The sequence below is a fragment of the Apostichopus japonicus genome, chromosome 12 (assembly GCF_037975245.1).
Source record: "Apostichopus japonicus isolate 1M-3 chromosome 12, ASM3797524v1, whole genome shotgun sequence".
Classification (NCBI taxonomy): Eukaryota; Metazoa; Echinodermata; class Holothuroidea; order Aspidochirotida; family Stichopodidae; genus Apostichopus; species Apostichopus japonicus.
In genome coordinates this window covers 7,147,873-7,174,426 of record NC_092572.1, presented here as the reverse complement: position 1 = coordinate 7,174,426, position 26,554 = coordinate 7,147,873, and the positions used below count along the sequence as shown (strand labels likewise).

At 37.2% G+C, this 26,554-nt stretch overlaps 2 protein-coding genes across 6 annotated transcripts in view; one reads left to right on the top strand and one right to left on the bottom strand.

Annotated features, from left to right (window-relative positions):
• Positions 1 to 72: 72 nt before the first annotated feature.
• LOC139977343 (poly(3-hydroxybutyrate) depolymerase-like) lies at positions 73 to 7,871 on the top strand. Of its 2 annotated transcripts, XM_071986634.1 has the most exons (12): positions 73 to 223; positions 1,306 to 1,428; positions 2,059 to 2,253; positions 2,981 to 3,072; positions 3,729 to 3,839; positions 4,894 to 4,932; positions 5,560 to 5,665; positions 6,008 to 6,050; positions 6,253 to 6,384; positions 7,013 to 7,038; positions 7,646 to 7,720; positions 7,758 to 7,797. In XM_071986634.1, exons 1-11 carry the CDS (start codon positions 157 to 159, stop codon positions 7,705 to 7,707), a joined length of 996 nt encoding a protein of 331 aa, XP_071842735.1. In that variant the 5' UTR covers positions 73 to 156; the 3' UTR covers positions 7,708 to 7,720; positions 7,758 to 7,797. The 2 variants fall into 2 exon arrangements, with proteins under 2 accessions (XP_071842735.1, XP_071842734.1); XM_071986633.1 differs by having other exon boundaries at positions 7,646 to 7,871.
• A 3,094-nt stretch (positions 7,872 to 10,965) lies between these two features.
• Positions 10,966 to 26,554, bottom strand: part of LOC139977342 (cilia- and flagella-associated protein 44-like) — a 37,061-nt gene continuing 21,472 nt past the window's right edge. For 2 of the 4 annotated variants that reach the window (XM_071986632.1, XM_071986630.1), the window contains exons 23-36: positions 24,565 to 24,753; positions 23,979 to 24,163; positions 23,559 to 23,712; positions 22,537 to 22,814; positions 22,148 to 22,262; positions 20,763 to 20,949; positions 20,183 to 20,301; positions 18,763 to 18,939; positions 17,792 to 17,988; positions 16,570 to 16,795; positions 15,627 to 15,761; positions 14,737 to 14,754; positions 12,602 to 12,670; positions 10,966 to 11,460 (exon numbers count right to left, since the gene is read on the bottom strand). In XM_071986632.1, coding sequence (XP_071842733.1) covers positions 11,314 to 11,460; positions 12,602 to 12,670; positions 14,737 to 14,754; positions 15,627 to 15,761; positions 16,570 to 16,795; positions 17,792 to 17,988; positions 18,763 to 18,939; positions 20,183 to 20,301; positions 20,763 to 20,949; positions 22,148 to 22,262; positions 22,537 to 22,814; positions 23,559 to 23,712; positions 23,979 to 24,163; positions 24,565 to 24,753 — 2,196 coding nt within the window. In that variant the 3' untranslated portion in view covers positions 10,966 to 11,313. The remainder of the gene's footprint in view (positions 11,461 to 12,601; positions 12,671 to 14,736; positions 14,755 to 15,626; positions 15,762 to 16,569; positions 16,796 to 17,791; positions 17,989 to 18,762; positions 18,940 to 20,182; positions 20,302 to 20,762; positions 20,950 to 22,147; positions 22,263 to 22,536; positions 22,815 to 23,558; positions 23,713 to 23,978; positions 24,164 to 24,564; positions 24,754 to 26,554) is intronic. The other 2 variants (XM_071986629.1, XM_071986631.1) reach the window with 2 other exon arrangements.

Sequence of the window (26,554 nt, the reverse complement as noted above, 5' to 3'; positions counted from 1 at the left end):
CAAAGTTAGCGAATTTAAATTTCGAGGGAAAGATGAAAGTACGAGGGAAATTGATCAGCTGTGTTGTGATTGTAATCTACATCCGTCCACGGTATTAGGTGATTCAATCATTCATTCAGTTGTCAGACATTTCCAAGTTCCAACAGACGATCAAAGATGTTTCTTCAGCAATTAATATTGGTTCTTTTCTCTGTTTCTGTTGCCCATGGCGCACTTAGTCTTGGTTCGTAGCCGTTTATATAGTCCTTTGTGATCATTTTGATTCGTATTATCGGTTCACTCGGTCCTTTATTTATCATTTTATTGTTAATTTAAGTCTGAATACTTCATATAGTTCTTACTTATTTTTCTCTTCGTTCGTTCGTTCGTTCGTTCGTTCGTTCGTTCGTTCGTTCGTTCGTTCGTTCGTTCGTTCGTTCGTTCGTTCGTTCGTTCGTTCGTTCGTTCGTTCGTTCGTTCGTTCGTTCGTTCGTTCGTTCGTTCGTTCGTTCGTTCGTTCGTTCGTTCGTTCGTTCGTTCGTTCGTTCGTTCGTTCGTTCCTTCGTTCCTTCGTTCCTTCGTTCCTTCGTTCCTTCGTTCCTTCGTTCCTTCGTTCCTTCGTTCCTTCGTTCCTTCGTTCCTTCGTTCGTTCGTTCGTCCGTTCGTCCGTCCGTTCGTTCCTTCGTTCGTTCCTTCGTTCGTTCCTTCGTTCCTTCGTTCCTTCGTTCCTTCGTTCCTTCGTTCCTTCGTTCCTTCGTTCGTTCCTTCCTTCCTTCCTTCGTTCCTTCGTTCGTTCCTTCGTTCCTTCGTTCCTTCGTTCCTTCGTTCCTTCGTTCGTTCCTTCGTTCGTTCCTTCGTTCCTTCGTTTGTTCGTTCCTTCGTCCGTTCGTTCGTTCGTTCGTTCCTTCGTTCCTTCGTTCGTTCGCTCGTTCGTTCCTTCGTTTGTTCTTCGTTCGTTCCTTCGTACATTTGAGTCTCTGCTCTGTTGGTATTTTGAAGAAATTCACGCAGGCAGTGTGGAAAGATATGTACATTGTAATTGAAACTGAGTGAAAATATTACCTTTAATGAAATGATGGAATGTTTTACTACAAATAGAAGTAGAGATTATATGATAATCAAAGGCTTGAAAGCCACCTCAATTAAGCCCATGGCTATGAATCTTAAAACTGATTACCAATACACACATAAGTTGTCGCAGTGATCTGTAATAGTCTATGTATAATTTCCATTTCAATTATAGACATAATACAAAATCAAATCATCATTTCAAACTAGTTTATTAAGCAACAAGTTAAGTAACATTTTTCTTTCCTTGTCGGACAGGCGCATATGGAGCAAATTCGAATAAGGTGTCCATAAGTGGACTGTCATCCGGGGCCTTTATGACGGTACAGATGCAGGTAGCCCACTCGAAGACATTCATGGGAGCTGGGGTAGTTGCTGGAGGTATGTGACACTCATTAATTTACATATATTATGATTTATCACATTATGCAGTCACAAGAGAAACGTTAATTAATTTAATGTTGGCTACCGTACATTGAGGCGGTGCCATGGATGTTACTTAGGCTACGAATATTGACTTCATTTGAACCTAGAATCATGTAAAATATATTTGTCCATTCATGGCAGATTATATACCGTCCAAAAAATATCGTTAATAACTCTTCTGGTGTTGAGATTCCATTTAGTAACTTAGTATTGATGAATATTCCGGACAGCGAGTTTTCAGTGACACGTGACCCCCTCATCTCTCCCCCCCCCCCCCTCCTTCTCCACATCTTTTTATTACCTGAAGAGTGCTCCTTTTTCATGAACAATAGATGTTCCTTCGTCTAAAGAAGTTTTTTCTCTACTGTTTTAATGCCTAATGTTATTAAGGCTTTCCCTCTCTCTCTAGTCTTGTTGCGTAAACTAAAACAGATTACAACAATGTTGTGGTATTAAGATAAGATAAGATCAACTTTATGTATGAATGAATACAAATGCTAAATGAAGTACTGATGGAAGAATTTATTTTAATTTTTCCATCATTCAATCGGTTATGTTCCTTTAATCTTGATATATTTTCCATAGGTCCATACTACTGTGCCCAAGCCTCTGCATTAAGAGCTACCGGTGAATGTATGGAAACCGGAAATATCAACGTTGGATACCTGCAACAGGTGACCAGAAACACAGTCCTGACGGGCACTATCGATGCTGTCAGTAATATGTATAATCACAGGGTGTACCTGTTTAGTGGAACCTCCGATACAGTTGTACAGCAACGTAAGTTAATTTATAACTTTAAAGGGATATTCCACTCTTCGGAAGCTCTCATTAACACTTTTGCCAAAAATTGCTGAAATTTTGGATTTTTTTGTTCACATTGTGATTATTTTGTAAATGCATCCGGCATCTGCCACCGAGATATCCGTTTAACGTGGTAGAAACAGTCGTCCAAGAAAAAAGCTACTGCAACTGTTGATTTGATAACCTTCACCACCAATAACACCACCGCCATCACCATGATCATCATCATGACCATCATCATCATCATCATTATAATCATCATCATCGTCATCGTCATCGTCGTCGTCATCGTCGTCGCCATCGCCATCGTCATCGTCATCGTCATCGTCATCATCATTATCATCATCATCATCGTCATCATCATCATCATCATCATCATCATCATCATCATCATCATCATCATCATCATCATCATCATCATCATCATCATCATCATCATCATCATCATCATCATCATCATCATCAATACAGCTGTAACATTTATCATAATGCATCGTTATCATCCCAATCAACACCGTCATTAACACCTCTAAGATATTAGCTCCACCACTCGCCACCGCAATGTGCCATTAGTACAACCACCATCCTCACCAGTACCACCTCCACCATCTACCATGATCATTTTATGTTAATTACCTTGCGGGTGTCTACTCTATAAGTTCTACAGGGAATACGATTTTCTTTCACTTTCCCTATATTGCAGCTGTTATGGAAGCCCTAGACTTATACCTCCAGGAGTTTGTTAATCCCGCAAATATCAAGAAACAATTCTCGATGAATGCTGGACACGCCTTCGTGAGTTTCCATTAAACCATGGTTAGCCATGCAGTTAAGCCATTAAACAATGGTTAGCCATGTAGTTAAGCCATCAAACCATGGTTAGCCATGCCGTTCGACATTAAACCATGGTTAGCCATTTAGTTAAGCCAACCATGGTTAGCCATGTAGTTAAACCATTAAACCATGGTTAGCCATGCAGTTAAACATTAAACCATGGTTAGCCAAACAGCATTGCGAATACATAGCTGTGCAATGTCGAAATAAACAACATGGTTAGAATGCATAACAAATATTTGAATGTTTCGTAATCTGTTATGTTATAATACCACAGAGCTGACGGGACATTTTATAGAACCGAAAGGTTTGCATTACCAATTTTGAACTAGCTGAGGTAGAAGACTGGTTTCATTCAATCTTAACCCAATGGATTAATCTAAATATTTAAGACAGTTTAAATGACAGTTAGGCCTACCTCGATATAGTCTGCATGTATTCTTCTATTATTAGAAATTGTTAGATTATAATTGCTAGACTATAATATGCTAGATTATCATTTGTTGTGCACTAACGTCATGTTGGGGTGGTTTTTACAGATCTTGAAACCAACAATACATGCTGCATTCAACTCTTAATATTTTCATTATTGTATATAATTTCAAAATTCACGTTAGATCACAGACAACTTCGGCAACAGCTGTTCGGCAAACGCCGATCCATTCATCAGTGACTGTAATTCCAACGAGGCCTACAACATATTAAACCACATCTATGGAGGTCTGGTGGTAGGTATTATCAATACAATAACATACAAACGGAAAATAAATACATTTTAAATTTTATTTCATTTCTACGGTGGCTTAATAGAGACATACAAACAGCATGTCCCCAAATCTCAAAAGTTTGACTTTTAATGTTCCAATTTTTGACTTTTTATCTCAACATATTGATTTTTTATCTCACAATTTTGACTTAAAAGGTTGCAGAACAAAGTCAATAGTTGACTTTCAAAGTTAAAATTTAGTTTGAGATAAAAAGTCAAAATGTTGGGATAAAAAGTCAAAATTTTGAGATTTGAGGACACTTTTTTATCTTTCCAACGTCCCTATTACGCCACCGTACATTTCAGTTCCTGGTAAAATATAATTGCAAAACAATGTATGTACTTTCCAGTGACTACAGTGATGTAGCAATGACATCGTAAATAATAATTACACTACAAGGAGATAAACATGATAAAATGTTTCATTTGTCTACAAAAGCTGTGATAAAAGTTACGTTTAATTAATGGTTAATGCTTTACTTGAAGCAACTAAAGCATGACTCGAATTGACACGATAAAGCTTCATGGAAATGCCGATCATTAATGTGGTAAAATTAATGATTTAAAATTGCTTCCTGACGAGTATTCAAGCATGCAGAATATTTCCTTTTTATCTTCGTCTCCTTTACTCTCAGTTAATTCTGCGAGTAAACTATCTTAACTATCCACTGTACGTATCTCGCAAAAAGTACGCTGTAAATTAAGGCGCTTTATGTACGTAATGTCAACTATATACCACCTTATAAATCTAACAACTGATTATACCAGAATATTTTCGACAAGTAGGTACCAGAAGACATCAAATATCAGTATAAAATGTTAAACCTAAGTATTATGTAAACCTTATATTGAAACCTTAAGACGAACAGCATCTCTATTTTCAGATCCAGTTGCTTCCCTTATATTACATAATGATAGTTACAAGTTCCCAGGAAATTAGAAATGGAAATTAGTTTGTACTTGGAAGTATCTCCTTTTACGATGTCTCGTTTCTTTGTTTTTGTTGTTGTTGCTAGAAACCATCTTCATTCTCACCTCCAGCCCTGACCGGTGACGTAAGTTTACAACATCAATGTGTATTATTTAATCACAATGTTTGAAGGCTCTCAATTTATTGATATCAAAATACATATAAATGAAACGGAAATAATAAGTCAATGATAATAACAAGAATGATGATGATGATGATGATGATGATGATGATGATGATGATGATGATGATGATGATGATGATGATGATGATGATGATGATGATGATGATGATGATGATGATGATGATGATGATGATGATGATGATGATGATGATGATGATGATGATGATGATGATGATGATGATGATGATGATGATGATGATGATGATAACGATCACTATGGCGATGATGACGATGATAACGATCACTATGGCGATGATGACGATGAAAATGACGATAACGTCGAAATAAAATAAGTTTAGTAATCTACCAGATCAGATAGATATAACGGTAACTAGTTAGCATGTAGTTTCATTAAATCAAATCTTTCTAACTCCGGTATGCTCTGGTTATGCAAGTGTATTAAATTCATAGCTCAATGTAGTTCAAATGTATTTCCGAAAAAAAGTAGCATCACAGATATGTCACATAAACCATTAGTTGATGTTCTCAATATATAGTAAATGTGTCTCTGTGTAATCGTTTTCACAGTTTTATGAATTCAACCAAGCGGAGTTCATCAGCTTTCCTAATTCATACAGTGTGGACGATACTGGCTATGCCTACGTACCATCGGGTTGCTCCAGCTCGTCAAGCAGTAAGTGAAAACACATATATAGGCACCCGTTTACGTCTATGAGTGGGTGTGGGTGGTTGAGAGTGTGTGGGTGGGTGGGAGTGGATCGGTGGGTGGGAGTGAATGGGTGGGTGGGAGTGAGGTGGGAGAACAGTATCTTGGAGATTGAGATACTTTATTGTTGGTTCTTGATTAGAAAAGTGGTTAATTTAATGAAGGAGAAAAGGACTTAATGCACCGTGCCGTAAGTGTCTATATATCCAACCCAATGCCCTGTGTGGAAAGAAAGTGGTTAGTGGCGTCAGTAGTGGGTTTTTCAGTAAATTCCATTTTTAAGGTTGCAATTGTCTTCTTTTCCTACAGATTGCAAAGTACACGTAGTTCTTCACGGATGCTTGCAAGGAAAGTAAGTTAAATTATAGCTTAATGATATTTTGATTGGAGGTTCCATTGTGCAGAATGTCTGAAAACTTTCCAATGTAAAATATGGTTAGTGTCCGTTTACTTACTTCGTTCTTAATGTACAGAGGACACACAAATATACACACAAATTAAACTGAATTCCATCATCTCATGGAGTATTCCGTACCTTTATATATTTTTTGAAGGGAATCCGTCGGTACTGAGTGCGCTCTGAATATCGGTTACAACGAAGTAGCCGAGCTGAACGATATTATCGTTATTTACCCTCAAGCCATTGTGCGGTCGGTTATCGGTAACCCCAATGGATGCTGGGATTGGTGAGAGTCCACTCAAATATTTGTATTCAAAATCGAAGTATTGAATTTCCTTGATCCATTTAATAAATATGGATCTCAGGTATAAAAATGTAGTGTTGGAAAGTAATAGTTATAGAAAATAAACTACGTGACTTTCATGGCAGGTAAAATGTTGTTAGATCGATTTCGAATTCTGTGTTATTTTCTCTTATTCAAAGTCAGGAATGCTCATTTAAGTATAATTTAGTGACAACGATGGTTCTTCATTACAGGTCTAACTTTAACAGTAATGAAATATTGTTTAACATATTATAACAAGTCTACCAGGAAATGTTCTTTAATGAACAACATAGCCACTTTAATGATAAAATCGGACGCCCGTTGTCCTTCATATTGTCATGCAAATTTGTGTGCATTCGTTTGCTTCGGCGTGGATACACAACAAACAGTTGCTGAATAGTCATGATGACGTCATGAACTATACTGTTGCCAGAAGCTATCTACAAATTTCAAAAAGTTCATATCTTCGTCACGGAATTTGTTAAAGCAATCAACTTGAACCACCGGAATATCCCCTTAAGATATTTTGTTTATTATTCTCAACATTACTGTTGTAACATGAATATATTTTCAAACATTTCTTTTTCAGGTGGGGCTACACCGGAGTTAATTATGGTAATTTTGATTTACATTCTTACAATTAAAACAGACTCGGTGGGTTTGGTCGCTAGTGTTTGACAGCTGTTGTTTACCGAACATATATCACTTAATATAACAATGTAATGGGGTTTTCCAACCGCGCCAGAAATGAACAGAGGCGCTATCGTATCGGTCCTATCTAGCCGATAAACTTGCGGTACCTGGCTGCAATCACAAAGGTACCGTGGGTTGACCACTATAGTTTTATATACAATTTCAATGTTATACCTATTGAAGAAGAGATCTTTTGAAACTTATTTTCGAAGTTTTAAGACAAGCTAACAGGATTAAGGAATATTACTTGTGTTTTGTGAAGCATAGCGAACATGAACCATGGAACCATGAAGTATTCAGTCATCCAGCGCTTCCGTATGGAATTCATCGGGTGTATTTGCATGCCCCACTCCCCTATTCTCCCCCCCCCCCTCCTCCCCCATATTTCACTCCCTTACCCTCCATTTCTTATTAGCGTCGAATAAAGAATCTAAACCGTGTATACAATCACCATATACATGAAATATATTATTTAGTTTTATATTAAATATTTTTTATCTTGTCTTTGCTCTCTCCTATTTTCTTCTAGCCTCCAAACTCGGTGATCAAATGAAGGCTATTAAAGGAATGGTAGACAGAGTTCTATCGTAGGACGCCACCAATTCAAGCCATACCAAATTCTCTTCTAGGACGCCACCAATTCAAGCCATATCAAAATCTATCGCAGGACGCCACCAATTTCAAACCATATCAAAATCTATCGCAGGACGCCACCAATTTCAAACCATATCAAAATCTATCGCAGGACGCCACCAATTTCAAACCATATCAAAATCTATCGCAGGACGCCACCAATTTCAAACCATATCAAAATCTATCGCAGGACGCCACCAATTTCAAACCATATCAAAATCTATCGCAGGACGCCACCAATTTCAAACCATATCAAAATCTATCGCAGGACGCCACCAATTTCAAACCATATCAAAATCTTAAGATATAGAATCCAGATGATAAATCTATGAAATTTTCAAAGAACAACTTTCGCGTATCATAAAATTATGGATCCTATCACTTTGACGTGAATTTACCGAATGAAGTTTTAATCGATTGTAATGATAAATATACTGTGGATGAAAAAAATAACAATTATTTATTACGGCTTTATTGTTTCGGATGGAGGGGGGGGGGGGGGAAGGAGGGAGGGAAGAGGCGGTAATATTGTGCCGGGTTTGGGGCCTTTCGACACACAGAATTTGTCGGTGACGTACTACGGTGATCCGGAAGAGACATTTGAGATAAAATGATATAAGTCGAACTTATTATATTAAATTTCGAACTTTATTTTCGAGAGCTGATTTTTTTGACAGTCCCTTCCAAGGTCACCATGTCCAAATATACATTCACCATGCCCCACATTTCACGTGACCTAACCAAGGGACACGAAAACATTGATGCCAAAACGGCAGGACGAGCTCACACCGACGCAACTTATACCGGAATGACAGCAATAAACATCTCCACGGCCCGACACCACCAGCACCAATTAATCAGCCGATCATAAAAAGACATATACTTTAAGCAAAAACATTTGACTAACTTTAGCTAATCTGTTTTCGTCAAACAGGGATAAATGATGTCAGCTTCAATCAGAAACACTCTCTCTTGGAAGCAATGAACGCTTTAAGAAAGTACATAACATGAAAGAGGACAAAGAAATCATACGAACACAGTAATTTTATGGATGGTGAATAGTTTTATTCATTGAAATTTGCAAACAGAAAAATTATCAAGTAATATTCAATCATACTAACAGTATAGATTCTAGTGGACTGTAACATTCAAACATACCAACAGTATAGATTCTAGTGGACTGTAATATTCAAACATACTAACAGTACAGATTCTAGTGGACTGTAATATTCAATCATACTAACAGTATAGATTCTAGTGGACTGTAACATTCAAACATACCAACAGTATAGATTCTAGTGGACTGTAATATTCAAGCATACTAACAGTATAGATTCTATTGGACTGTAATATCCAAACATACTAACAGTATAGATTCTAGTGGACTGTAATATTCAAACATACTAACAGTATAGATTCTAGTGGACTGTAACATTCAAACATACTAACATTATAAATTTTAGTGGACTGTAATATCCAAACATACTAACAGTACAGATTCTAGTGGACTGTAATATTCAAACATACTAACAGTATAGATTCTATTGGACTGTAATATTCAAACATACTAACAGTATTGATTGTAGTGGACTGTAATATTCAATCATACTAACAGTATAGATTCAATATTCAAACATACTAACAGTATAGATTCTAGTGGACTGTAATATTCAAACATACTAACAGTACAGATTCTAGTGGAATGTTATATTCACACATACTAACAGGATAGATTCTTGTGGACTGTAATATTCAAGCATACTAACAGGATAGATTCTAGTGGACTGTAATATTCAAACTTACTAACAGTATAGATTCTAGTGGACTGTAATATTCAAACATACTAACAGTATAGATTCTAGTGGACTGTTATATTCAAACATACTAACAGCATAGATTCTATTGGACTGTAATATTCAATCATACTAACAGTATTGATTCTAGTGGACTAATATTCATACATACTAACAGTATAGATTCAATATTCAAACATACTGACAGTATAGATTCTAGTGGACTGTAATATTCAAACATACTAACAGTACAGATTCTAGTGGACTGTAATATTCAAACATACTAACAGTATAGATTCTAGTGGACTGTAATATTCAAGCATACCAACAGTATAGATTCTAGTGGACTGTAATATTTAAACATACTAACAGTATAGATTCTTGTGGACTGTAATATTCAAACATACTAACAGTATAGATTCTAGTGGACTGTAATATTTAAACATACTAACAGTATAGATTCTAGTGGACTGTAATATTCAAACATACTAACAGTACAGATTCTAGTGGACTGTAATATTCAAACATACTAACAGTATAGATTCTAGTGGACTGTAATATTTAAACATACTAACAGTATAGATTCTTGTGGACTGTAATATTCAAACATACTAACAGTATAGATTCTAGTGGACTGTAATATTTAAACATACTAACAGTATAGATTCTTGTGGACTGTAATATTCAAACATACTAACAGTATAGATTCTAGTGGACTGTAATATTCAAACTTACTAACAGTATAGATTCTAGTGGACTGTAATATTCAAACATACTAACAGTAAAGAATCTAGTGGACCGTAATATGAAATCAGAGACTGAGTAACTCAACAATCAGGGCCAGGAAAAATATGAATTGGAGATCACAAAAATATTGGATAAAGAAGAGTAAATTGACATTTTCATGAAATACTTGATGAAAATGTGAGGGTACAAAATTGGTGTCCTGATGACATAATTGTACCCCTGGCCTGACCTGGGACTAGTCGCCTCTGGTATTAATTCTAAACACAAACAATTTATTTCCACTCTCGACTTGTAAATGTTGGAAGTCAAATCAGGTTCCACCCTTTTATGCCTTGAATAAGATACAGTGATATAGTTGTTGCTTTTTTTTTCTGTTTATAGTTTCAGTGTGAAGGAAATGAATGAAACTATAAGATAATGCTAACAGTACCCACATCTTTGCAACAACAACATTTGTATGACAGCTTTGTCAAAGTCAATAAGTGAGGGAAAGATATGAAAAATATTTGCATATTTAAAATTCAAGATATCTCCTGAGTGGAGTAAGAATATTCCTAGCTATTTGGAGAGAGAGGGGTGTTTTTTAACATACACAAGTCTATCAAAAGAGTTCACAATGGTTTCTTCTTTAATTCTCAAGTTCAAATTGTTTCAATTTTGCTGCAATGAAAGTTTGCATAAAACTAGGAAATAATATGAAAAGAACAGTAGCTAACTTATTATGTAGCATTAGGTAAATGTACCCGATACAAGTAAGTGAGCATTAATCAAAATTGATATTTTGAAAAGCAATACAATGTCATTTTCCTATAACCTCATTAGTTTACGAACAAATTAATACAAATACTAACTTTACAAAGAAGTCATTCAAGGTTTGACCAGTTCAAATTATGAAATATGAAAAGAAACAAAATAAAAAAAACATGTGAAATAAATGTCAAGGTGAAATTTCAAGGTAAAATTCTGACTACAATTTGAAATATATATATAGATCTATTTAATGATATCATCTCTTCTCTGAGTATTACTTTTGACCGGTGGGGAGGTTACTTCTTGTATTACCAGATGAGGAGTGGGGTAAGGGAGGTTGACTGGGGGGTAAGATATGACCCCCCTTCCGGGAGAGAAGTCCAATCTCATCCTTTAGGGCATCAATCTCCTGTGCTTGAAGCTGGAAGGGAAACAAAACATAAACAAACCAAAATGAATGTACAGTTATTATAAATGTTTGATTACACTTGTGTTGTGTAACTTAAATGGGGTCAGCTGTGACAGACAACGTGACAGTTACATGGAAGAAAAAAAACATATCCTACCCTGTCACTTAAAAAATCGCATCTCAGTATCTATAGCTCTGGCTATTTGAGTCGAATATATAAATATATATATATATATATTGATATATATATATATATATAAATATATATATATAAATATATATATATATAAATGAAAATCGTAATCAAGAACAGTGAAAAACTTTCAGCCTCCACCGGGATTCAAACCCGAGCCTCCGCTCTGTATATATATATATATATATATGGAATTATGTCCTTCCTTACCGGTTTCAAACCTCTGGACATACAATCAGCGTCCATAGCCTAGTTGGTTAGGGTGTCCGCATATAAAGCGGGAGGCCCGGGTTCGAATCCAAGTGGAGGCTGGAAGTTTTTTCACTGTTCTAAATTTTCCAACTCATTATGTTTTAAATTATATATGTATATATGTATAAAGTATATATATATATTTATTTGGATTCAAACCCAGGCCTCCCGTTTTATATGCGGACACCCTAACCAACTAGGCCATGGACACTGATTATATGTCCAGAGGTTCAAAACCGGTAAAGAAGGTTGTAATTCCACTGTAGGCTTTTGACACCTGTATCGAACAATGCTAGTTCTGTTTGGTGACATATTTTGCCTTTCTCTCAATCATGATGCTAACCAACTCCAAATCATTTGTGAATCCAAAGGCCAGATCTCGAATGAGATATTTTAAGCTGACTCTGTTAGATATACATATATGATATGATGTGATACGATGTGAATATGATATATATTTGATGATAAACGCTTTTCTGATTTCACAAAAGTGATAATATGAGTATGTGGTTTGTGACATTATCATTGCAGATGTCCTTCAAAACCTTTATTTTCCATATTTTAATGTTATTGTTCGTATGTTCTTGATAGGTGACATATTCGGAATATCAACTTAGTAGTTGTCACATTAATGTTCTCTTCCCAAGAACCTATTTACAGAGAAAAGAAAAACGTTGCAATAGAACAAGTGAATATTTTGATTTTTACCTGAACCAACTGGATAAGTCTTTTTCTTTCGACAGTGTCTGCTTTCCTACTGCCTTGGTACTCACCTCCCTAGCAGAGTAGGGAAAAAAATAATAAATTAAAATTAAAAAATGATGATATTAAAGCATTTCAACTCCAAATAGTATCAACAAAAAGTAATAAAAAACAAGATTTCTCCAGTAATTGTTGGACTGGCTAAATTTTGAAATACATTGATGCTATGGAAATCTGTTCTCTGTTAAAGTTTACATACACAACCATATATCATTTAATTTCTCCCATAAACACACACATATAAAATTTCATTCCATTTCACTTCATTTAATTTGTTTTTATTTTAATTCCCTAAAAGTCTTAAAATAGACTTAAGCTTTCATGGTTGTGAAGTTACCTCACAGCAACAGAAATAGGACAGTCAGATACTAAGCTAATTAATTCACGTCTCAAAACAGCAGAATAACAGTATGGAAACATCATCACGTGTTAGGGCAATTTTTGACAATTTTCCTGGTCTGGAAGTTAAATCATTATGGATGTGTAGAAGTACTTCAATGTTTCCTCAAATTCTACAAATTTTCATGAATTCACAAAATGGGGATCCTTTGTTTTCTAATTAGAAGTGAAATACATTTTCTTTTGTGTTTCAATATCGACAGGCTCTACATGATCATTGCTTGATTTAATTCTAAGATGAGCCATTGTTGTAAACTGCAGAACACTTTCAAGACAATAGACAGAAAGTAAACAAGGACACGTTGAGATTCTTGACAATGAAAATAGTAAGAACAAAAGAACTGTACAATCATCGTGAAGAAACAAGAAAACAAAATAGCGCAATATTGACAACAAAAAATGTTGTACATGAAAGCTACTCAGAATTCAAAATATGAAAGGAGTGGGCAAGAAAAGAACAAAGAAGTAATAAATGCTAAACCGTAAACATCGCTAAATATTAACAAAAAGAGAGAAATGCTTGCTCCATAAATTTAACAAAAATCAAAGAAACACAAAAGTCAAGAAAACAAAAAAAGTCAAATTTTAAGAATTTTGTACTTGTTGCAGCAACTACAATGAATTATAAAAAAATAATAAATAAATATAGTTTTTTTGAATTGTGAAGACTGGCTGTGATCAGGTTAAATAACCAACACTAAATTGAAACAGCTGTGCAGCAGAAAGATGTACAATTATAAAGCCTAAGCATGATAAAAGCAAGACTATTTAAAACAGAAGCCAGTTGGAAGACTTTAACATAAATGAGAAACTAACACATTCAATGTTTGCATCAATTCACCCACTCTCCTCTACCACATATCAGGGAAACAGTTTTTTCCCTGGCCATTGGTTCTCATTAATTATTTACTGTATCTAATGGTGCACCATAATTGTTTTTGTTTTATTTTCTAGAGCAATTGATTATTTATGCTTCTTGTTTTTAAATTTTCTAAGCTACACCAATCTTTGAACAACTCACACTGACTCGTAACCATGTATGCTCCTGAACAGCAAACATTTAAGAAGGAACTTGGAACCAACTTTGATTTCAATGTATAGTTTTGGGGAGTGAGGGAGGGGTAATGAGGGGTGGGTAAGGAGGGGGGTAAGGAGGGGTAGGGTAGGAGCTTGCAAAGGGCAGGAATTAAGTAGTATAAACCTTTATCACCAATGTATATCTACTGTTAGAAATTATTTGCCAAACCTGTTTTTTCTTGATGTTACTTTTATAGATATGTGGATGCCTAAATGCATTCACCATCACTATAGATCATCAGTACACCAATGTTGAGTGTACTACACAAGTATATACTGTAAATGTGTCACACACCTCGGGTGATATTTGATTCAGAAACACACAAGATTTTTTCTTAGCATATTGACCAACTCTTGTGACACTAATGCAACTTGACTACATGTATGCATGTGGCAGAAGATATCGCATACTAAACACAACTAGCAAAAATTATGAATTTACAAAGTGGAAAAAACCGCTGCAGAACTTAAAAGCAACACACAATTTGATCTTTGCAAATGTTCACAATGATTTGATCAAGCTGGGTTCCAGTCGAATGCAAGTTTTGACAGAACCCAATTTTATAAAATGTACAAAACAACGAAATGCATTTAAACAAATTTACCACTTCGGAAAGATACATCTGCAAAAGAAAATTAAACGAGATTGATCTTAAAAGCAAAACAACTTTTCAGTAGTTCCTTAGATAGCTTTCGTCAAAGCAGTCCTGGCTCCCTGCTAATGTACTCTCAACTATGAAACAGATACTAGTTTGAGGCTATTAAGATCAAAATTTGATTTCTTTACTAATCAGAGTTTACTTTGAACACTAATAAACACTAATAATTTTATCCGAATACCAATCACCTAGTCCAAAAACTTATCATGAAAGTTTAACATTTTTAAAGGAATAATTGTAACTTTTGGGTAGTTCACTAGGATGGATACAGGAAGTAGGCCTGGGCATTCAAGTTCCCTTCTGAAATTGTTTTGGCACTAAACCTACAAACATAATTTGGATCATTATAAGTTACATTAAGGACAAATTATTGTCTCCCCCTTCCCCCACCTCTCCCCCAATCTTGAGAAATACTGGATCCATCACTGATGTATGACATCAGCAGATAGTGACATAAAATTTAAGCATTATACAAAAATAATTCTTTTTTAAACCTAACATTTTAACTGTCTGCGAGCAAAATTGGTAAAACAATTTCACATAGAAATAAAATCATTAGATTGTCCTCTGTTTGAAAACGCAATCTGTTTTTGTCCAGCCATACAATAAATCTACAAATTTCTCAGAAGGTGGGGCTTCAAAATTGTCATCATCTTTATCCCCCTGACTATTGTATGTGTCCAAGTTTAGACTTTAATGCTTGCATTTCTAATTCCAGTGACTTGGTCACACCTTAACAACTTACAACAGAGATATTGTAAGACCCTGATGGAATAATGAACGAAAGATTTGCAGATCATTTTAGGACATATGGCTATCAGTGCTGCTATACTTACCAAGCTTGTCTGTCGTGCATCCAGGGCTTTCTCCAGTTCTTTCTTCTCTCCAAGTTTCATCGTCATCAGCTGGAGGCGGTGGGTGTTCTCCTCGATCAGTTCGGTGATGCGTCCTTTCTTCCCATCGATCTTGTCCTGAATTTGTTTTTTGAAACAATCAAGTATAGATTTGAAGTAGCAGCTATTGGACAGTTTTTCACTATTGTGTAAAAGTAAGTTGGCCTGACGTTTTCGATCCTAGCAGGATCTTCTCCATAGGCTAAATCACGAGACTCTTGTCATTCAGCCTGTGAAGAAGATCCTGCTAGGATCTAAACGTCAGGCCAACTTACTTTTACACATTCTCTTACACAGGCTCTCTAGTGGATAAGCAGTTTGCTAACAGTTTTATATTATTTTAGTTTTTACTATTGATTGGAAATGATCAATAATTTATAGTAGTATCCATTTTTATAAATCAAGATGACAAATCTGAATGTTGAGCTGAAACAAACATCAACAGAAATATTGCACATATGAACACTGCGATCAAAAATTATAATGGATCAATTTTAAAATGAACTAAAACAGTTCAATTCCATTCAAAGATAACTTGCACTATGCAAATTTTAACTTGCTACAAAGCATTTTCCTCAAGGCTGCCTTTCTCTCATATCTGTCTTCAGACACTTTTCAAAGAATACAAACAGATTTATTAATCAACAATAGTAAAATTTTGATGAAGCCTGGTCCTAAGTGACAGTTTTGGAAAATTCTATAGTATACCCTACATCTAGTCTTTAATAAACCCCCCCCCCCCAAAAAAAACAAAAAAACAATTCCTATAAATGTCAGTTCAGTTGAGATCCTTCCCCACCCCTTAACCCCCACCCCCAATTTCCAGCCTTCTTGCTACTGATCTTTGGTTATCATAATAAATGAAGTGCAACATTTGTCAGCTTACATCCATCTTTTGAAGATCCTTGGCATTATCTATTTCCCCGATTCTGATCTTCTCCTTCAACTCTTCGATGTTCCTGTTCACGCCCACCGTGTCTAACTTATCCAGGTCGATGATTTGTCCAAACTTCAGTCTCATTGCTTGGTTACATTGCTCCTCCAGGTCCTGTATTCTCTGTTCCATCAGCCTTCGATCCTTGATCAGTTGGATGTGCTGTTGGCGGTGTTCTCTGCAAGCAAGCACGATAGTTTTTTCGACAGTGAGATCATGTGTATAAATTCCACATGGGTACTATGTGGACGCCTATGGCTCATTTATTCATACAATTTGATAAGTGGCTCAGTGTTCACATCTCAAGTCCTCTCTCCCCCTTATACCCCCCTCTTCATACCCCCTCTTCATAGCCCACTAGCTGTTTTCCTTTTCCTTTTTCTTTGTGTGTCATTTCTTTCAAAACACCCACTGGTTGGTACCGCTGATCAGATGTCAATGATCCCTCTACTATAAACCCCCCACCCTCCCCCCTTTCACCACTTCCTACCCCTCCTCCCTATCTGTCCCTCCACAATCCATCTTATTTTCCTTTTTAAAGCCCAAACATGGCCTCAATAAAATGTGTGAGACTAATTCTCTTCTCTCATTCAAATCAAATTCAACCTTACATGCTTCGTACATGTGGAGCTTCTAATGAGTTCCTCCCAAGTGAAACTGTGTATCATTTTGAAAATGTGTTTTTATTATTTTCTTTATTTTTCTTTAAATAGAAGCTCCCACCTCTCTATGATTCCCTTCCACCATCAAGCATTGAACGAATGATTCAACGACACAGTCTGAATTCCCTCTCACACAACAACTTCCCAACCTTCTCTTCCCCACCCCTCTCCCTCTCCCAACCACTTCACACCACTCAATCTCTTTTCTTCTGTTAATATCTTAAACTGACATACTCCTGTGGTAGTTGCCTTGATATGTTTCCTCTTTAATTAGCCTGATGACATCCTACAAGATGATTCAAACAACCCCTCACCTCCTCTGCCCCTCACCTCCCCTGCCCCTCATCTCCCCTGCCCCTAATCTCCCACCCCTCATATCCCCACCCATCATCTACCCACCCCTCATCTCCCCACCCATCACCTCCCCACCCCTCAACTCACCACCCCACATATCCAATCCCACCATATCTTTCCTGGAAAATAAAATACTTCCACAACAGAAACATTCTCACTTGTAATGTTGTTTCTGAGCAGTTTTTTCTTCTTCCAACTCCAAGATCCTCTTCTTCAGGTTCCTTATGGACTGAGTGGTGAATACGAGGCAGGGTGAGAGGTCCTGAGGGAGGGTACCGTTGACCATGTACTCAATCTGGTGGAACCGTAGTGTCACCACTACATCCAATTCATTCAACTTCTGCTGCTTCTCCAACTGATTGGAAGAAAATCAAAACATTTCCATGGATCACAAAATGTATGAAACCAGATTAATAAAGTCATAAAACATAATGGTGATAATTACAGAAAGGGGTAGAGATGGGAAGGGGGGTGGAGGGGGAGGAGCGTGCCATCACCAATACTGCATTGGAGGGTACACAGTGCCTTTTGTCCTGCCAATATATCCTGTTGAGATGATGACTTTAATATGGTAAACAAGGCTGCTGTCATCTGATAGGTTGCATTCTATTTTATGTTTATAACTCATTCACCCCTTTCAGAGAGACCAAACGAGGTTCCTATGATGACTTAACTGAAAATGATTTTGATGCTTCAGAGCTTATAATGTTTCATTGAGTCTTAGCATGGCTCCTGTACCTGGAATGCTTCGAGGTCTGCCTCAGCAGTCTTAAGGTTCTACACTAAGACTCAGTCTTAATATCATACCAACTGTACCTGGAATGCCAGAAGGTCTGCCTCAGCAGTTTTAAGGTTCTACTCTAAGACTCAGTCATAATATAATACCAACTGTACCTGGAATGCTTCAAGGTCTGCCCTCAGCAGTCTTAAGGTTCTACTCTAAGACTCAGTCTTAATATAATACCAACTGTACCTGGAATGCCAGAAGGTCTGCCTCAGCAGTTTTAAGGTTCTACTCTAAGGATCGGTCTTAATATAATACCAACTGTACCTGGAATGCTTGGAGGTCTGCCTCAGCAGTTTTAAGGTTCTACTCTAAGGATCGGTCTTAATATAATACCAACTGTACCTGGAATGCTTCGAGGTCTGCCTCAGCGGTCTTAAGGTTTGTTTCAATGACCTTCTGTTTCTTGACTAAGGCATCTACTTCTTTCTTCAGTCCATCTGCTGTCTTCTTTTCCTCTGCCATTAATTCTTCGATGTCCAGTCTCTTTTCCCGCAGTGCACAGGTGTTGTCAAAGAGCTCCTTTACCATAAATAGACGGATCCCAACAAACAGAGAAAGGATGATCAAATTGTAAATTAATGCAGTAACTAGCAATTCTCATAGCTGTGTTTATTATAACAGTTGGCAACTATCAGACTATAATCACTTAAGATCAAATGTCATGATTTCAAACAGCACGTCACTTCTTGTCATGACAAAACAAAAATGCGAATGTCTCAGGAAGTTTATCTGGTATCACGTAGTAAAATACTTTGCCAATATTCCAAAGTTACTACACAAATGCAAAAGATGTATGGAATATACATATAATGCAAGGAAAAATCACTGTTAGAGATCGGAAGATAAATTAAAACCATCCATCTTCCTTGACATCTAGGACATTGTAAGAATGTGTTTAAGTGGCAAAATTCAGGATGAACTTGAGAGCACAGCCCTTCTTCCATTCAGTTGTTAATTTCTCTCCCATCCCATCCTGTAATCCCTGACACTCCCCTCCCATTTACCTTCCTTCTTCAAACCTGTTTACATCCACTCAGTTGTTAATTTCTCTCCCGTCCCATCCCCTCCCCTAATCCCCTCCCCTAATCCCCTCCCCTAATCCCCTCCCCTAATCCCCTCCCCTAATCCCCTCCCCTTCACCTCTCTTCTTCCCCTAATCCACTCCTCTTCACCTCCCTTCTTCCCCTAATCCCCTTTACCTCCCTTCTTCCCCTTATCCTCTCATCTTATCCTCCCTTCTTCCCCTTATCCTCCCCCATTCACCTCCCTTCTTCCCCTTATCCTCCCCCTTCACCTCCCTTCTTCCCCAATCTCCTCCCCTCCCCTTCACCTCCCTTCTTCTGACCTGTTCGAATCCATTCAGTTGTTAATGTCTCTCCCGTCCCATCCCGTCCCCTTATCCCATCCCTCCCCTTCACCTCCCTTCTTCCCCTAATCCTCTCCCTTCACCTCTCTTCTTCTCCTAATCCCCTTCCTTCACCCCCTTCTTCTAACCTGTTCACATCCACTCAGTTGTTTACTCTCCTGTCCCATCCCGTGCCCTAATCCCCTCCCCTTCATCTCCCTTCTTCCCCTATTCCTCTCCCCTTCACCTCCCTTCTTCCCCTAATCCCCTTAACCTCCCTTCTTCCTCTTATCCTCTCATCTTATCCTCCCTTCTTCCCCTTATCCTCCCCCATTCACCTCCCTTCTTCCCCTAATCCTCTCCCCTTCACCTCCCTTCTTCCCCTAATTCCCTCCCTATCACCTCCCTTCTTCTAACCTGTTCACATCCAGGAGGACAGACCGAGTCATCCAGAGCATCATCGTCTGACTCTTCGTCTTCACTCGACCAATCAGATTCTTCCTCGGAACTCTCCTCACTTTCGTCGTCATTGGAACCTTTAAACATAAGAAATGATCATATTTGATATTGATAACTGTACAGGTGCTATAGGTACAACATAGGCAAACCTCTGATATAAACTATTAATGTTAATTAATATGCATTATAGGTAAATCACATGCATGAATACAAATATTGGGTAAAAGTAAGGTAGCTAATACTAATATCCAGTAACATCTGATCAAAATATGAGTCAACTGCTAACTAATGGAGAATTTAACCACTATATATACCCAAGTCAAATGTATTTGAAAGGTTCATTTTTTTTTTCTCTGTTTCCAATGATTAAATAGCAAAGATAAAACATAAAAAAAATATTAAAAACTATTTCTTTCTGACAGATGTAGCCTGGGAACTTTAGCAATGCCACAAACAAAAATCAACAGAATCAGTTATCGGTCATAGAGGTTCTTTAATTTAATCAAGATAAGATCAACCAAATTGTTAATAATATTACCTTCTTCATTTTGTGCTTTTTTCTTAGCTCTCTTTATCTTCTTCTTAAACACTTTATTCAAAAATTCTGCAAATTTGTTGTTCTCCCCGAGAGAGGCTTGAAAGGTAGCGTAGAGGGCCTTCTCCTTTTCCGACAATCTATCGATGTCCTTTCGCTTGCCGTCGTGTTTCTGTTGTATTTCCACGACCTTTTACCGGAAGGATAAAAAAGGTTAGAAGCAAATTTTTGACTCTTGGTCTGAGATCCTGGGTTTTTTATTTTATTTCTTTGCAACAAAAAGCTTATTAAATTTTGATTTATATCTTCTGATCGGGCCATATATGTTGAGCTTGGTATATATATATATATATCTTACATGGAGAATTAAATGGCTGATATAATTCCAACGCAATACATTACAAAGGTTGGATGATTGGTTTAATGCTAGACTGAAAGTAAAAATGAAAGGAATCACTGTATTGCTTTGTATACGATGTAGTACAGGAACACAATACAACACAAACAAAGTAATCAATCCTGTTTAATTTCTTAACATTGGATAATTTCACACAAAGTTACTACAAATAGTTAGAACATATGAAACCTCAGTTATTTTCTAAACATTTCTAATTTGATATTTTATTAAGATCATGATGGAAACACTTCCAAAGAGCAACTAGACTTAATGTGAATCACGCAGGGTCATAACCTTAACAGTCCCGCGGTGCCTTTCATTCAACAGGTCCCGAGTTCGAGTCACTCTAAGATTAATGAATGTCGTCCAGTTACAGAGTTGTTGACAATTGACAATTCATAATCATGGACGTTAAATATGAATCTAAGAGACTGACTTCGGTCAGCTTGCGGCTTTGATAAGCCAATGATGGCTTCTTCGCGAGTTCCTGCTTGCAGGAGGATCTAAATTACATACATACTTACATACTTACATACAACAGTCTCACAAAGGATGTTAATCATCCCAAGTAGCATCACGGTACCAAGGTCAGCACTGACCAAGGACCTACTGACTAACTGAACTAAACAAGTATGCAGGAGACTGTACTAAACAGATTCCTTACCCTGCCAAAGTACAGATATGATGAATCTAGACAGCCTGGAGCAAAGCTAGTGACAGAGGTAAACTAAAGATGTAGATCATCCCAAGTAGCATCAGGTAACAAGGTCAGCACTGACCAAGGACCTACTGACTCACTGTACTGAACAAGTATGTAGGAGACTGTACTAAACATATTCCTTACCCTACCAAAGTAAAGTTATGCTGAATCTAGACAGCCTAAAGCAGCAGCTGTACCAACTTGTCCATGATATGTAGGTTCTTAATCATGTATTCTCATAAGGACAATTTCTCCCATGAGCCCAAATAGAATGAGATTAAAACGGATTACCTTCAAATACATATCCGTCTTTTCTTTAATCTTGGCTTCAACTTTCTCTGCTAGGACATTTTCTCTCTTCTCAAACTCTTTAAGAAGTTGCAGCTCTTCAAACAAAGTCACTTTTCTGTAGGAAAAAATTTGGAAAAAATAGCATACTTCAAGATGTCAGCAAAAATAACACAATATTTTGAAGGTATCCAAATAACATGATATTTTTTAGATTTTGCCTTTCATTTTGATGCAATATAGGACAGAGTAAAAGACAAATAAACACAGTTTGAGGTAGTGGGTACAATCATTAATCTATTAATGCAAATTTTTTCATATTTGGTGGAATTTTCTTAGATGAACAAAGCATGTCTTGATTACTAAAGGCTGTTGTCAAGAATAACACCTACCTCAAGTCAGAATTCTTAAGATCAATGTCCAGGTTAAACTTGCTGTGCCTCAACATTCTCAACTCTGCATCAAAGTTTGCGATGAGATCGTTGATCTGCTGTAGCATCTTATCTTGACGGTAGATGAGTCGAATATCTTCGGCCGCTGCTAACTGCTGCTCTAGCGTAGACAGGTTTCCTGAGGTACGGCTGACCGATGGTGACATCGTCGCCTGGGCTGACCGCAGAGATAAACGGGATCTTACCCTACCAGAGGCCGGAGTGGCTGCATTAGCTTGCTGTAAATGGGGGAATAAAAGATCTTGAAATGTTACATATGGTCAATAATCAGCAAAAAATTATCTACCACTGTATACATGATCTGTGTCCCTAGAAAGTTCCATTCTGGTCATGGGACTTTAGTTAGAGCTACTATTGTATGAAAAGTTGCTTGATGTGCTAAAATGGCCACAAATCTTTGAAACAAATTAAGAACAGTTCCCTGGTGGTTTCAACATTCATCTGTTGGATCTTTATTTCGTATTTATTCATTTATTTATTCATTCATCCATTTATCCATCCATCCATTCATCCATCCATCCATCCATCCATCCATCCATTCATTCATCCATCTATTCATCCATCCATTCATCCATCCATTCATCAATCCATTCATTAACAGAACAAAATATTTTGACTGGGGTTGCAGTGCAAGAATGTTACCAGTTTATAGGCTAGGTAGATCGCCATATTCTCAATATTATTATACAGACACAAATAAACCACGGCAGGCTTGAAGTGAATCTCAGTACCATCAGAGAAATACATTTCTCTCTCCTCCTCATCTGACTCATCCATTTTGTTTTATCACAGAAGTAATATTGAGCAGACATGTCACTAATCAAATATAATAAGAATTAGAATAGAATTCTACTTCAACTTTGATTGCAGTGTACAATCAAGAGTACATATGTTATATCTTAATGCTTCTCAAGCCTACCGCATGCCACAATTTCCTAGCACCTATTGTCCATCTTACGTACCTCTTTCTTGTCAGCAGTGCCTCCACCGCCCCCTCCGAAGCCTCCAAACCCACCTCCAAATCCACCTCCCCCTTGGCCAGTAATTGCCTCCAGTTTCTTCTGGGCCATTTCTTCTTTAAACTTTAGCAGGGTCTCCCTCGTGTACTGAAATTTCCTGCAAAGATTTAATTAACACCATGCATTAAAATAAACATCAAGAAGGGTTCCTCTTCTGTGACCGGTTGGTCCATTGAGCGTAACACTTTATTACCCAAAAAGGCATCTGTACTAATATCATTTCATTATTATAATAACCAGTAAAAGTCTAAAAAAATCAAACTTTTAATTTAAACTATGCTAATAATCCATCAAAGGAGAAAGCAATAATCACATTTCAAATGCTGATATGTTAAGCTTTTCTCGAAGATAATTTTCTCATACCTTTCTGGCACTTCCATTGGTTGTAAAGTGGGGCATTCTGGGAGTTCCTTTCTTTGGTCCTGAGCAATATTTTCCTGTAATTCACTGATATCATCCAGGTACTTCTTAATCTTCTCGATGATGTTAATCTTCTTATCACGGAGAGCGAGTACCTTATGGTTGAACTCCATCTTGTACTCATGCATCTATATGAATATAATATATTACTTATGCTGATGATTGATATTAATATTACTGATATTAATTGATATGTGGATGATGTAAACATATATCTTACTGCTGTTAATGACATGTTACATAATGTTCAAAAATGTCAATGAAACTTCGGAGTATAATTCGAATGACAGTTGGAGAGCCCATTGACAATCATTAGGAAAGACAAAAAGCTCTTCATATCTGGAGAGCTTTTTTGGGTTCCATAAATTGCGCCTATTGACAAGAAGACAAGCTTTCAGAAAGTTTTTACAGAAGATTAGACTAGTTTTATTTAATTCACCTAAATCTGCTTGAAGTGAAATTTGGTCATGAAAAGCTGAAACAATAAGTAAATTAAAAATTAAACAAAAGATATTATCTATTGTCTCACCAGCTCTTCCAGAACCAACAGCTGATTTCTCTTCTTTAGAGCGTTCATCCTCAAATGCTCGGGTACTACGTAGTCCTTGGCTGTCTTCAGTTTGAAGTCACCCATGTTCTCTTGAGCTTCCTTGATCGCCTGGACGTCTGCGGGGTCTTCATGATCTTCGGGTGGTTTACTGGATCGTAACTCTTCCCACTGAAAATCAAACGACAATCATACGTACATCATTCATAGATCAAAATCAATTAGACACTTCTCCCTAACAAATCATTTTGTCAAGGAAACCTGGGAGAAGTATTTTCATTGTTCTTTCATTGCATCTTTGGGCGAAAAGTAGGTTATGTGAGATTAATGGAAACAGATGGACAAACAGGCCATCTGTGTGACCAAAGTTGACAGCATTCTATTGAATATATGAAATATGTAAAAACAAAATAGATCTCTGCAAGTCCTTGATGATACCAAGTGAGATATAAGAAATCAGAAATCGAGCAAAATGTTTTACGGTTGATGTCAAAACAAACAGTGCATGTATCACCTCTCTAGTAACTATCACATCATACACAAAACATAACACAAATGTCTGTTTCGCATGATCCTCTCTCTGATCTCTCATGATCCTCTCTCATGATCCTCTCTCACGATTCTCTCTCTGATCTCTCATGATCCTCTCTCACGATCCTCTCTCATGATCCTCTCTCTGATCTCTCATGATACTCTCAAATGATCTTCTCTCATGATCATCTCTCTGATCTCTCATGATCCTCTCTCACAATCCTCTCCCATGATCCTTTCTCTGATTCCTCATGATCCTCTCACATGATCCTCGCTCTGATCTCTCATGATCCTCTCTCTGATCTCTCAAGCTCCTCTCTCATGATCCTCTCTCATGATCCTCTCTCATGATCCTCTCTCATGATCCTCTCTTATGATCATCTCTCATGATCCTCTCTCTGATCTCTCATGATCCTCTCTCATTATCCTCTCTCATGATCCTCTCTCAATATCCTCTCATGATCCTCTATCTGATCTCTCATGATCCTCTCACATGACCCTCTCTCTAGTAAATATCACATCATAGACAATATATTACACAAATGTCCGTTTCACATGATCCTCTCTCTGATCTCCCATTATCCTCTCTCATGATCCTCTCTCTGAACTCTCATGATCCTCTCAAATGATCCTCTCTCATGATCTTCTCTCATGATCCTCTCACATGAACCTCACTTTAGTAACTATCACATCATAGACAAAACATTACATAAATGTCTGTTTCGCATGATCCTCTCTCTGATCTCTCATGATCCTCTGTCATGATCCTCTCTCATGATGCTCTCTCTGATCTCCGATTATCCTCTCCCATGATCCTCTATCATGATCCTCTCTCTGAACTCTCATGATCCTCTCTCATGATCCATTCTCTGATCTTTCATGATCCTCTCTCATGATCCTCTATCTGATGTCTCATGATCCTCTCACATGACCCTCTCTCTAGTAAATATCACATCATAGACAATACATAACACAAATGTATGTTTCGCATGATCCTCTCTCTGATCTCCCATTATCCTCTGTCATGATCCTCTCTCTGATCTCTTATGATCCTCTCTTATGATCCTCTCTCATGATCCTCTCTCAATATCCTCTAATGATCCTCTATCTGATCTCTCATGATCCTCTCACATGACCCTCTCTGTAGTAAATATCACATCTTAGACAACACATAACAGAAATGTTTGTTTCACATGATCCTCTCTCTGATCTCCCATTATCCTCTCTCATGATCCTCTGTCATGATCCTCTCTCTGAACTCTCATGATCCTCTCTAATGATTATCTTTCATGATTCTCTCTCTGATCTCTCATGATCCTCTCTCATGATCCTCTCTCATGATCATCTCTCATGATCCTCTCTCATGATCCTCTCTCTGATCTCCCATTATCCTCTCCCATGATCCTCTCTCATGATCCTCTCTCTGATCTCTCATGATCAT

Coding starts and splice junctions, on each gene's coding strand:
- LOC139977343 (XM_071986633.1), top strand. CDS start 157: ATGTTTCTTCAGCAATTAATATTGGTTCTTTTCTCTGTTTCTGTTGCC. Junction 224..1,305: donor CCATGGCGCACTTAGTCTTG/GTTCGTAGCCGT, acceptor CTTGTCGGACAG/GCGCATATGGAGCAAATTCG. Junction 3,073..3,728: donor TGAATGCTGGACACGCCTTC/GTGAGTTTCCAT, acceptor AATTCACGTTAG/ATCACAGACAACTTCGGCAA.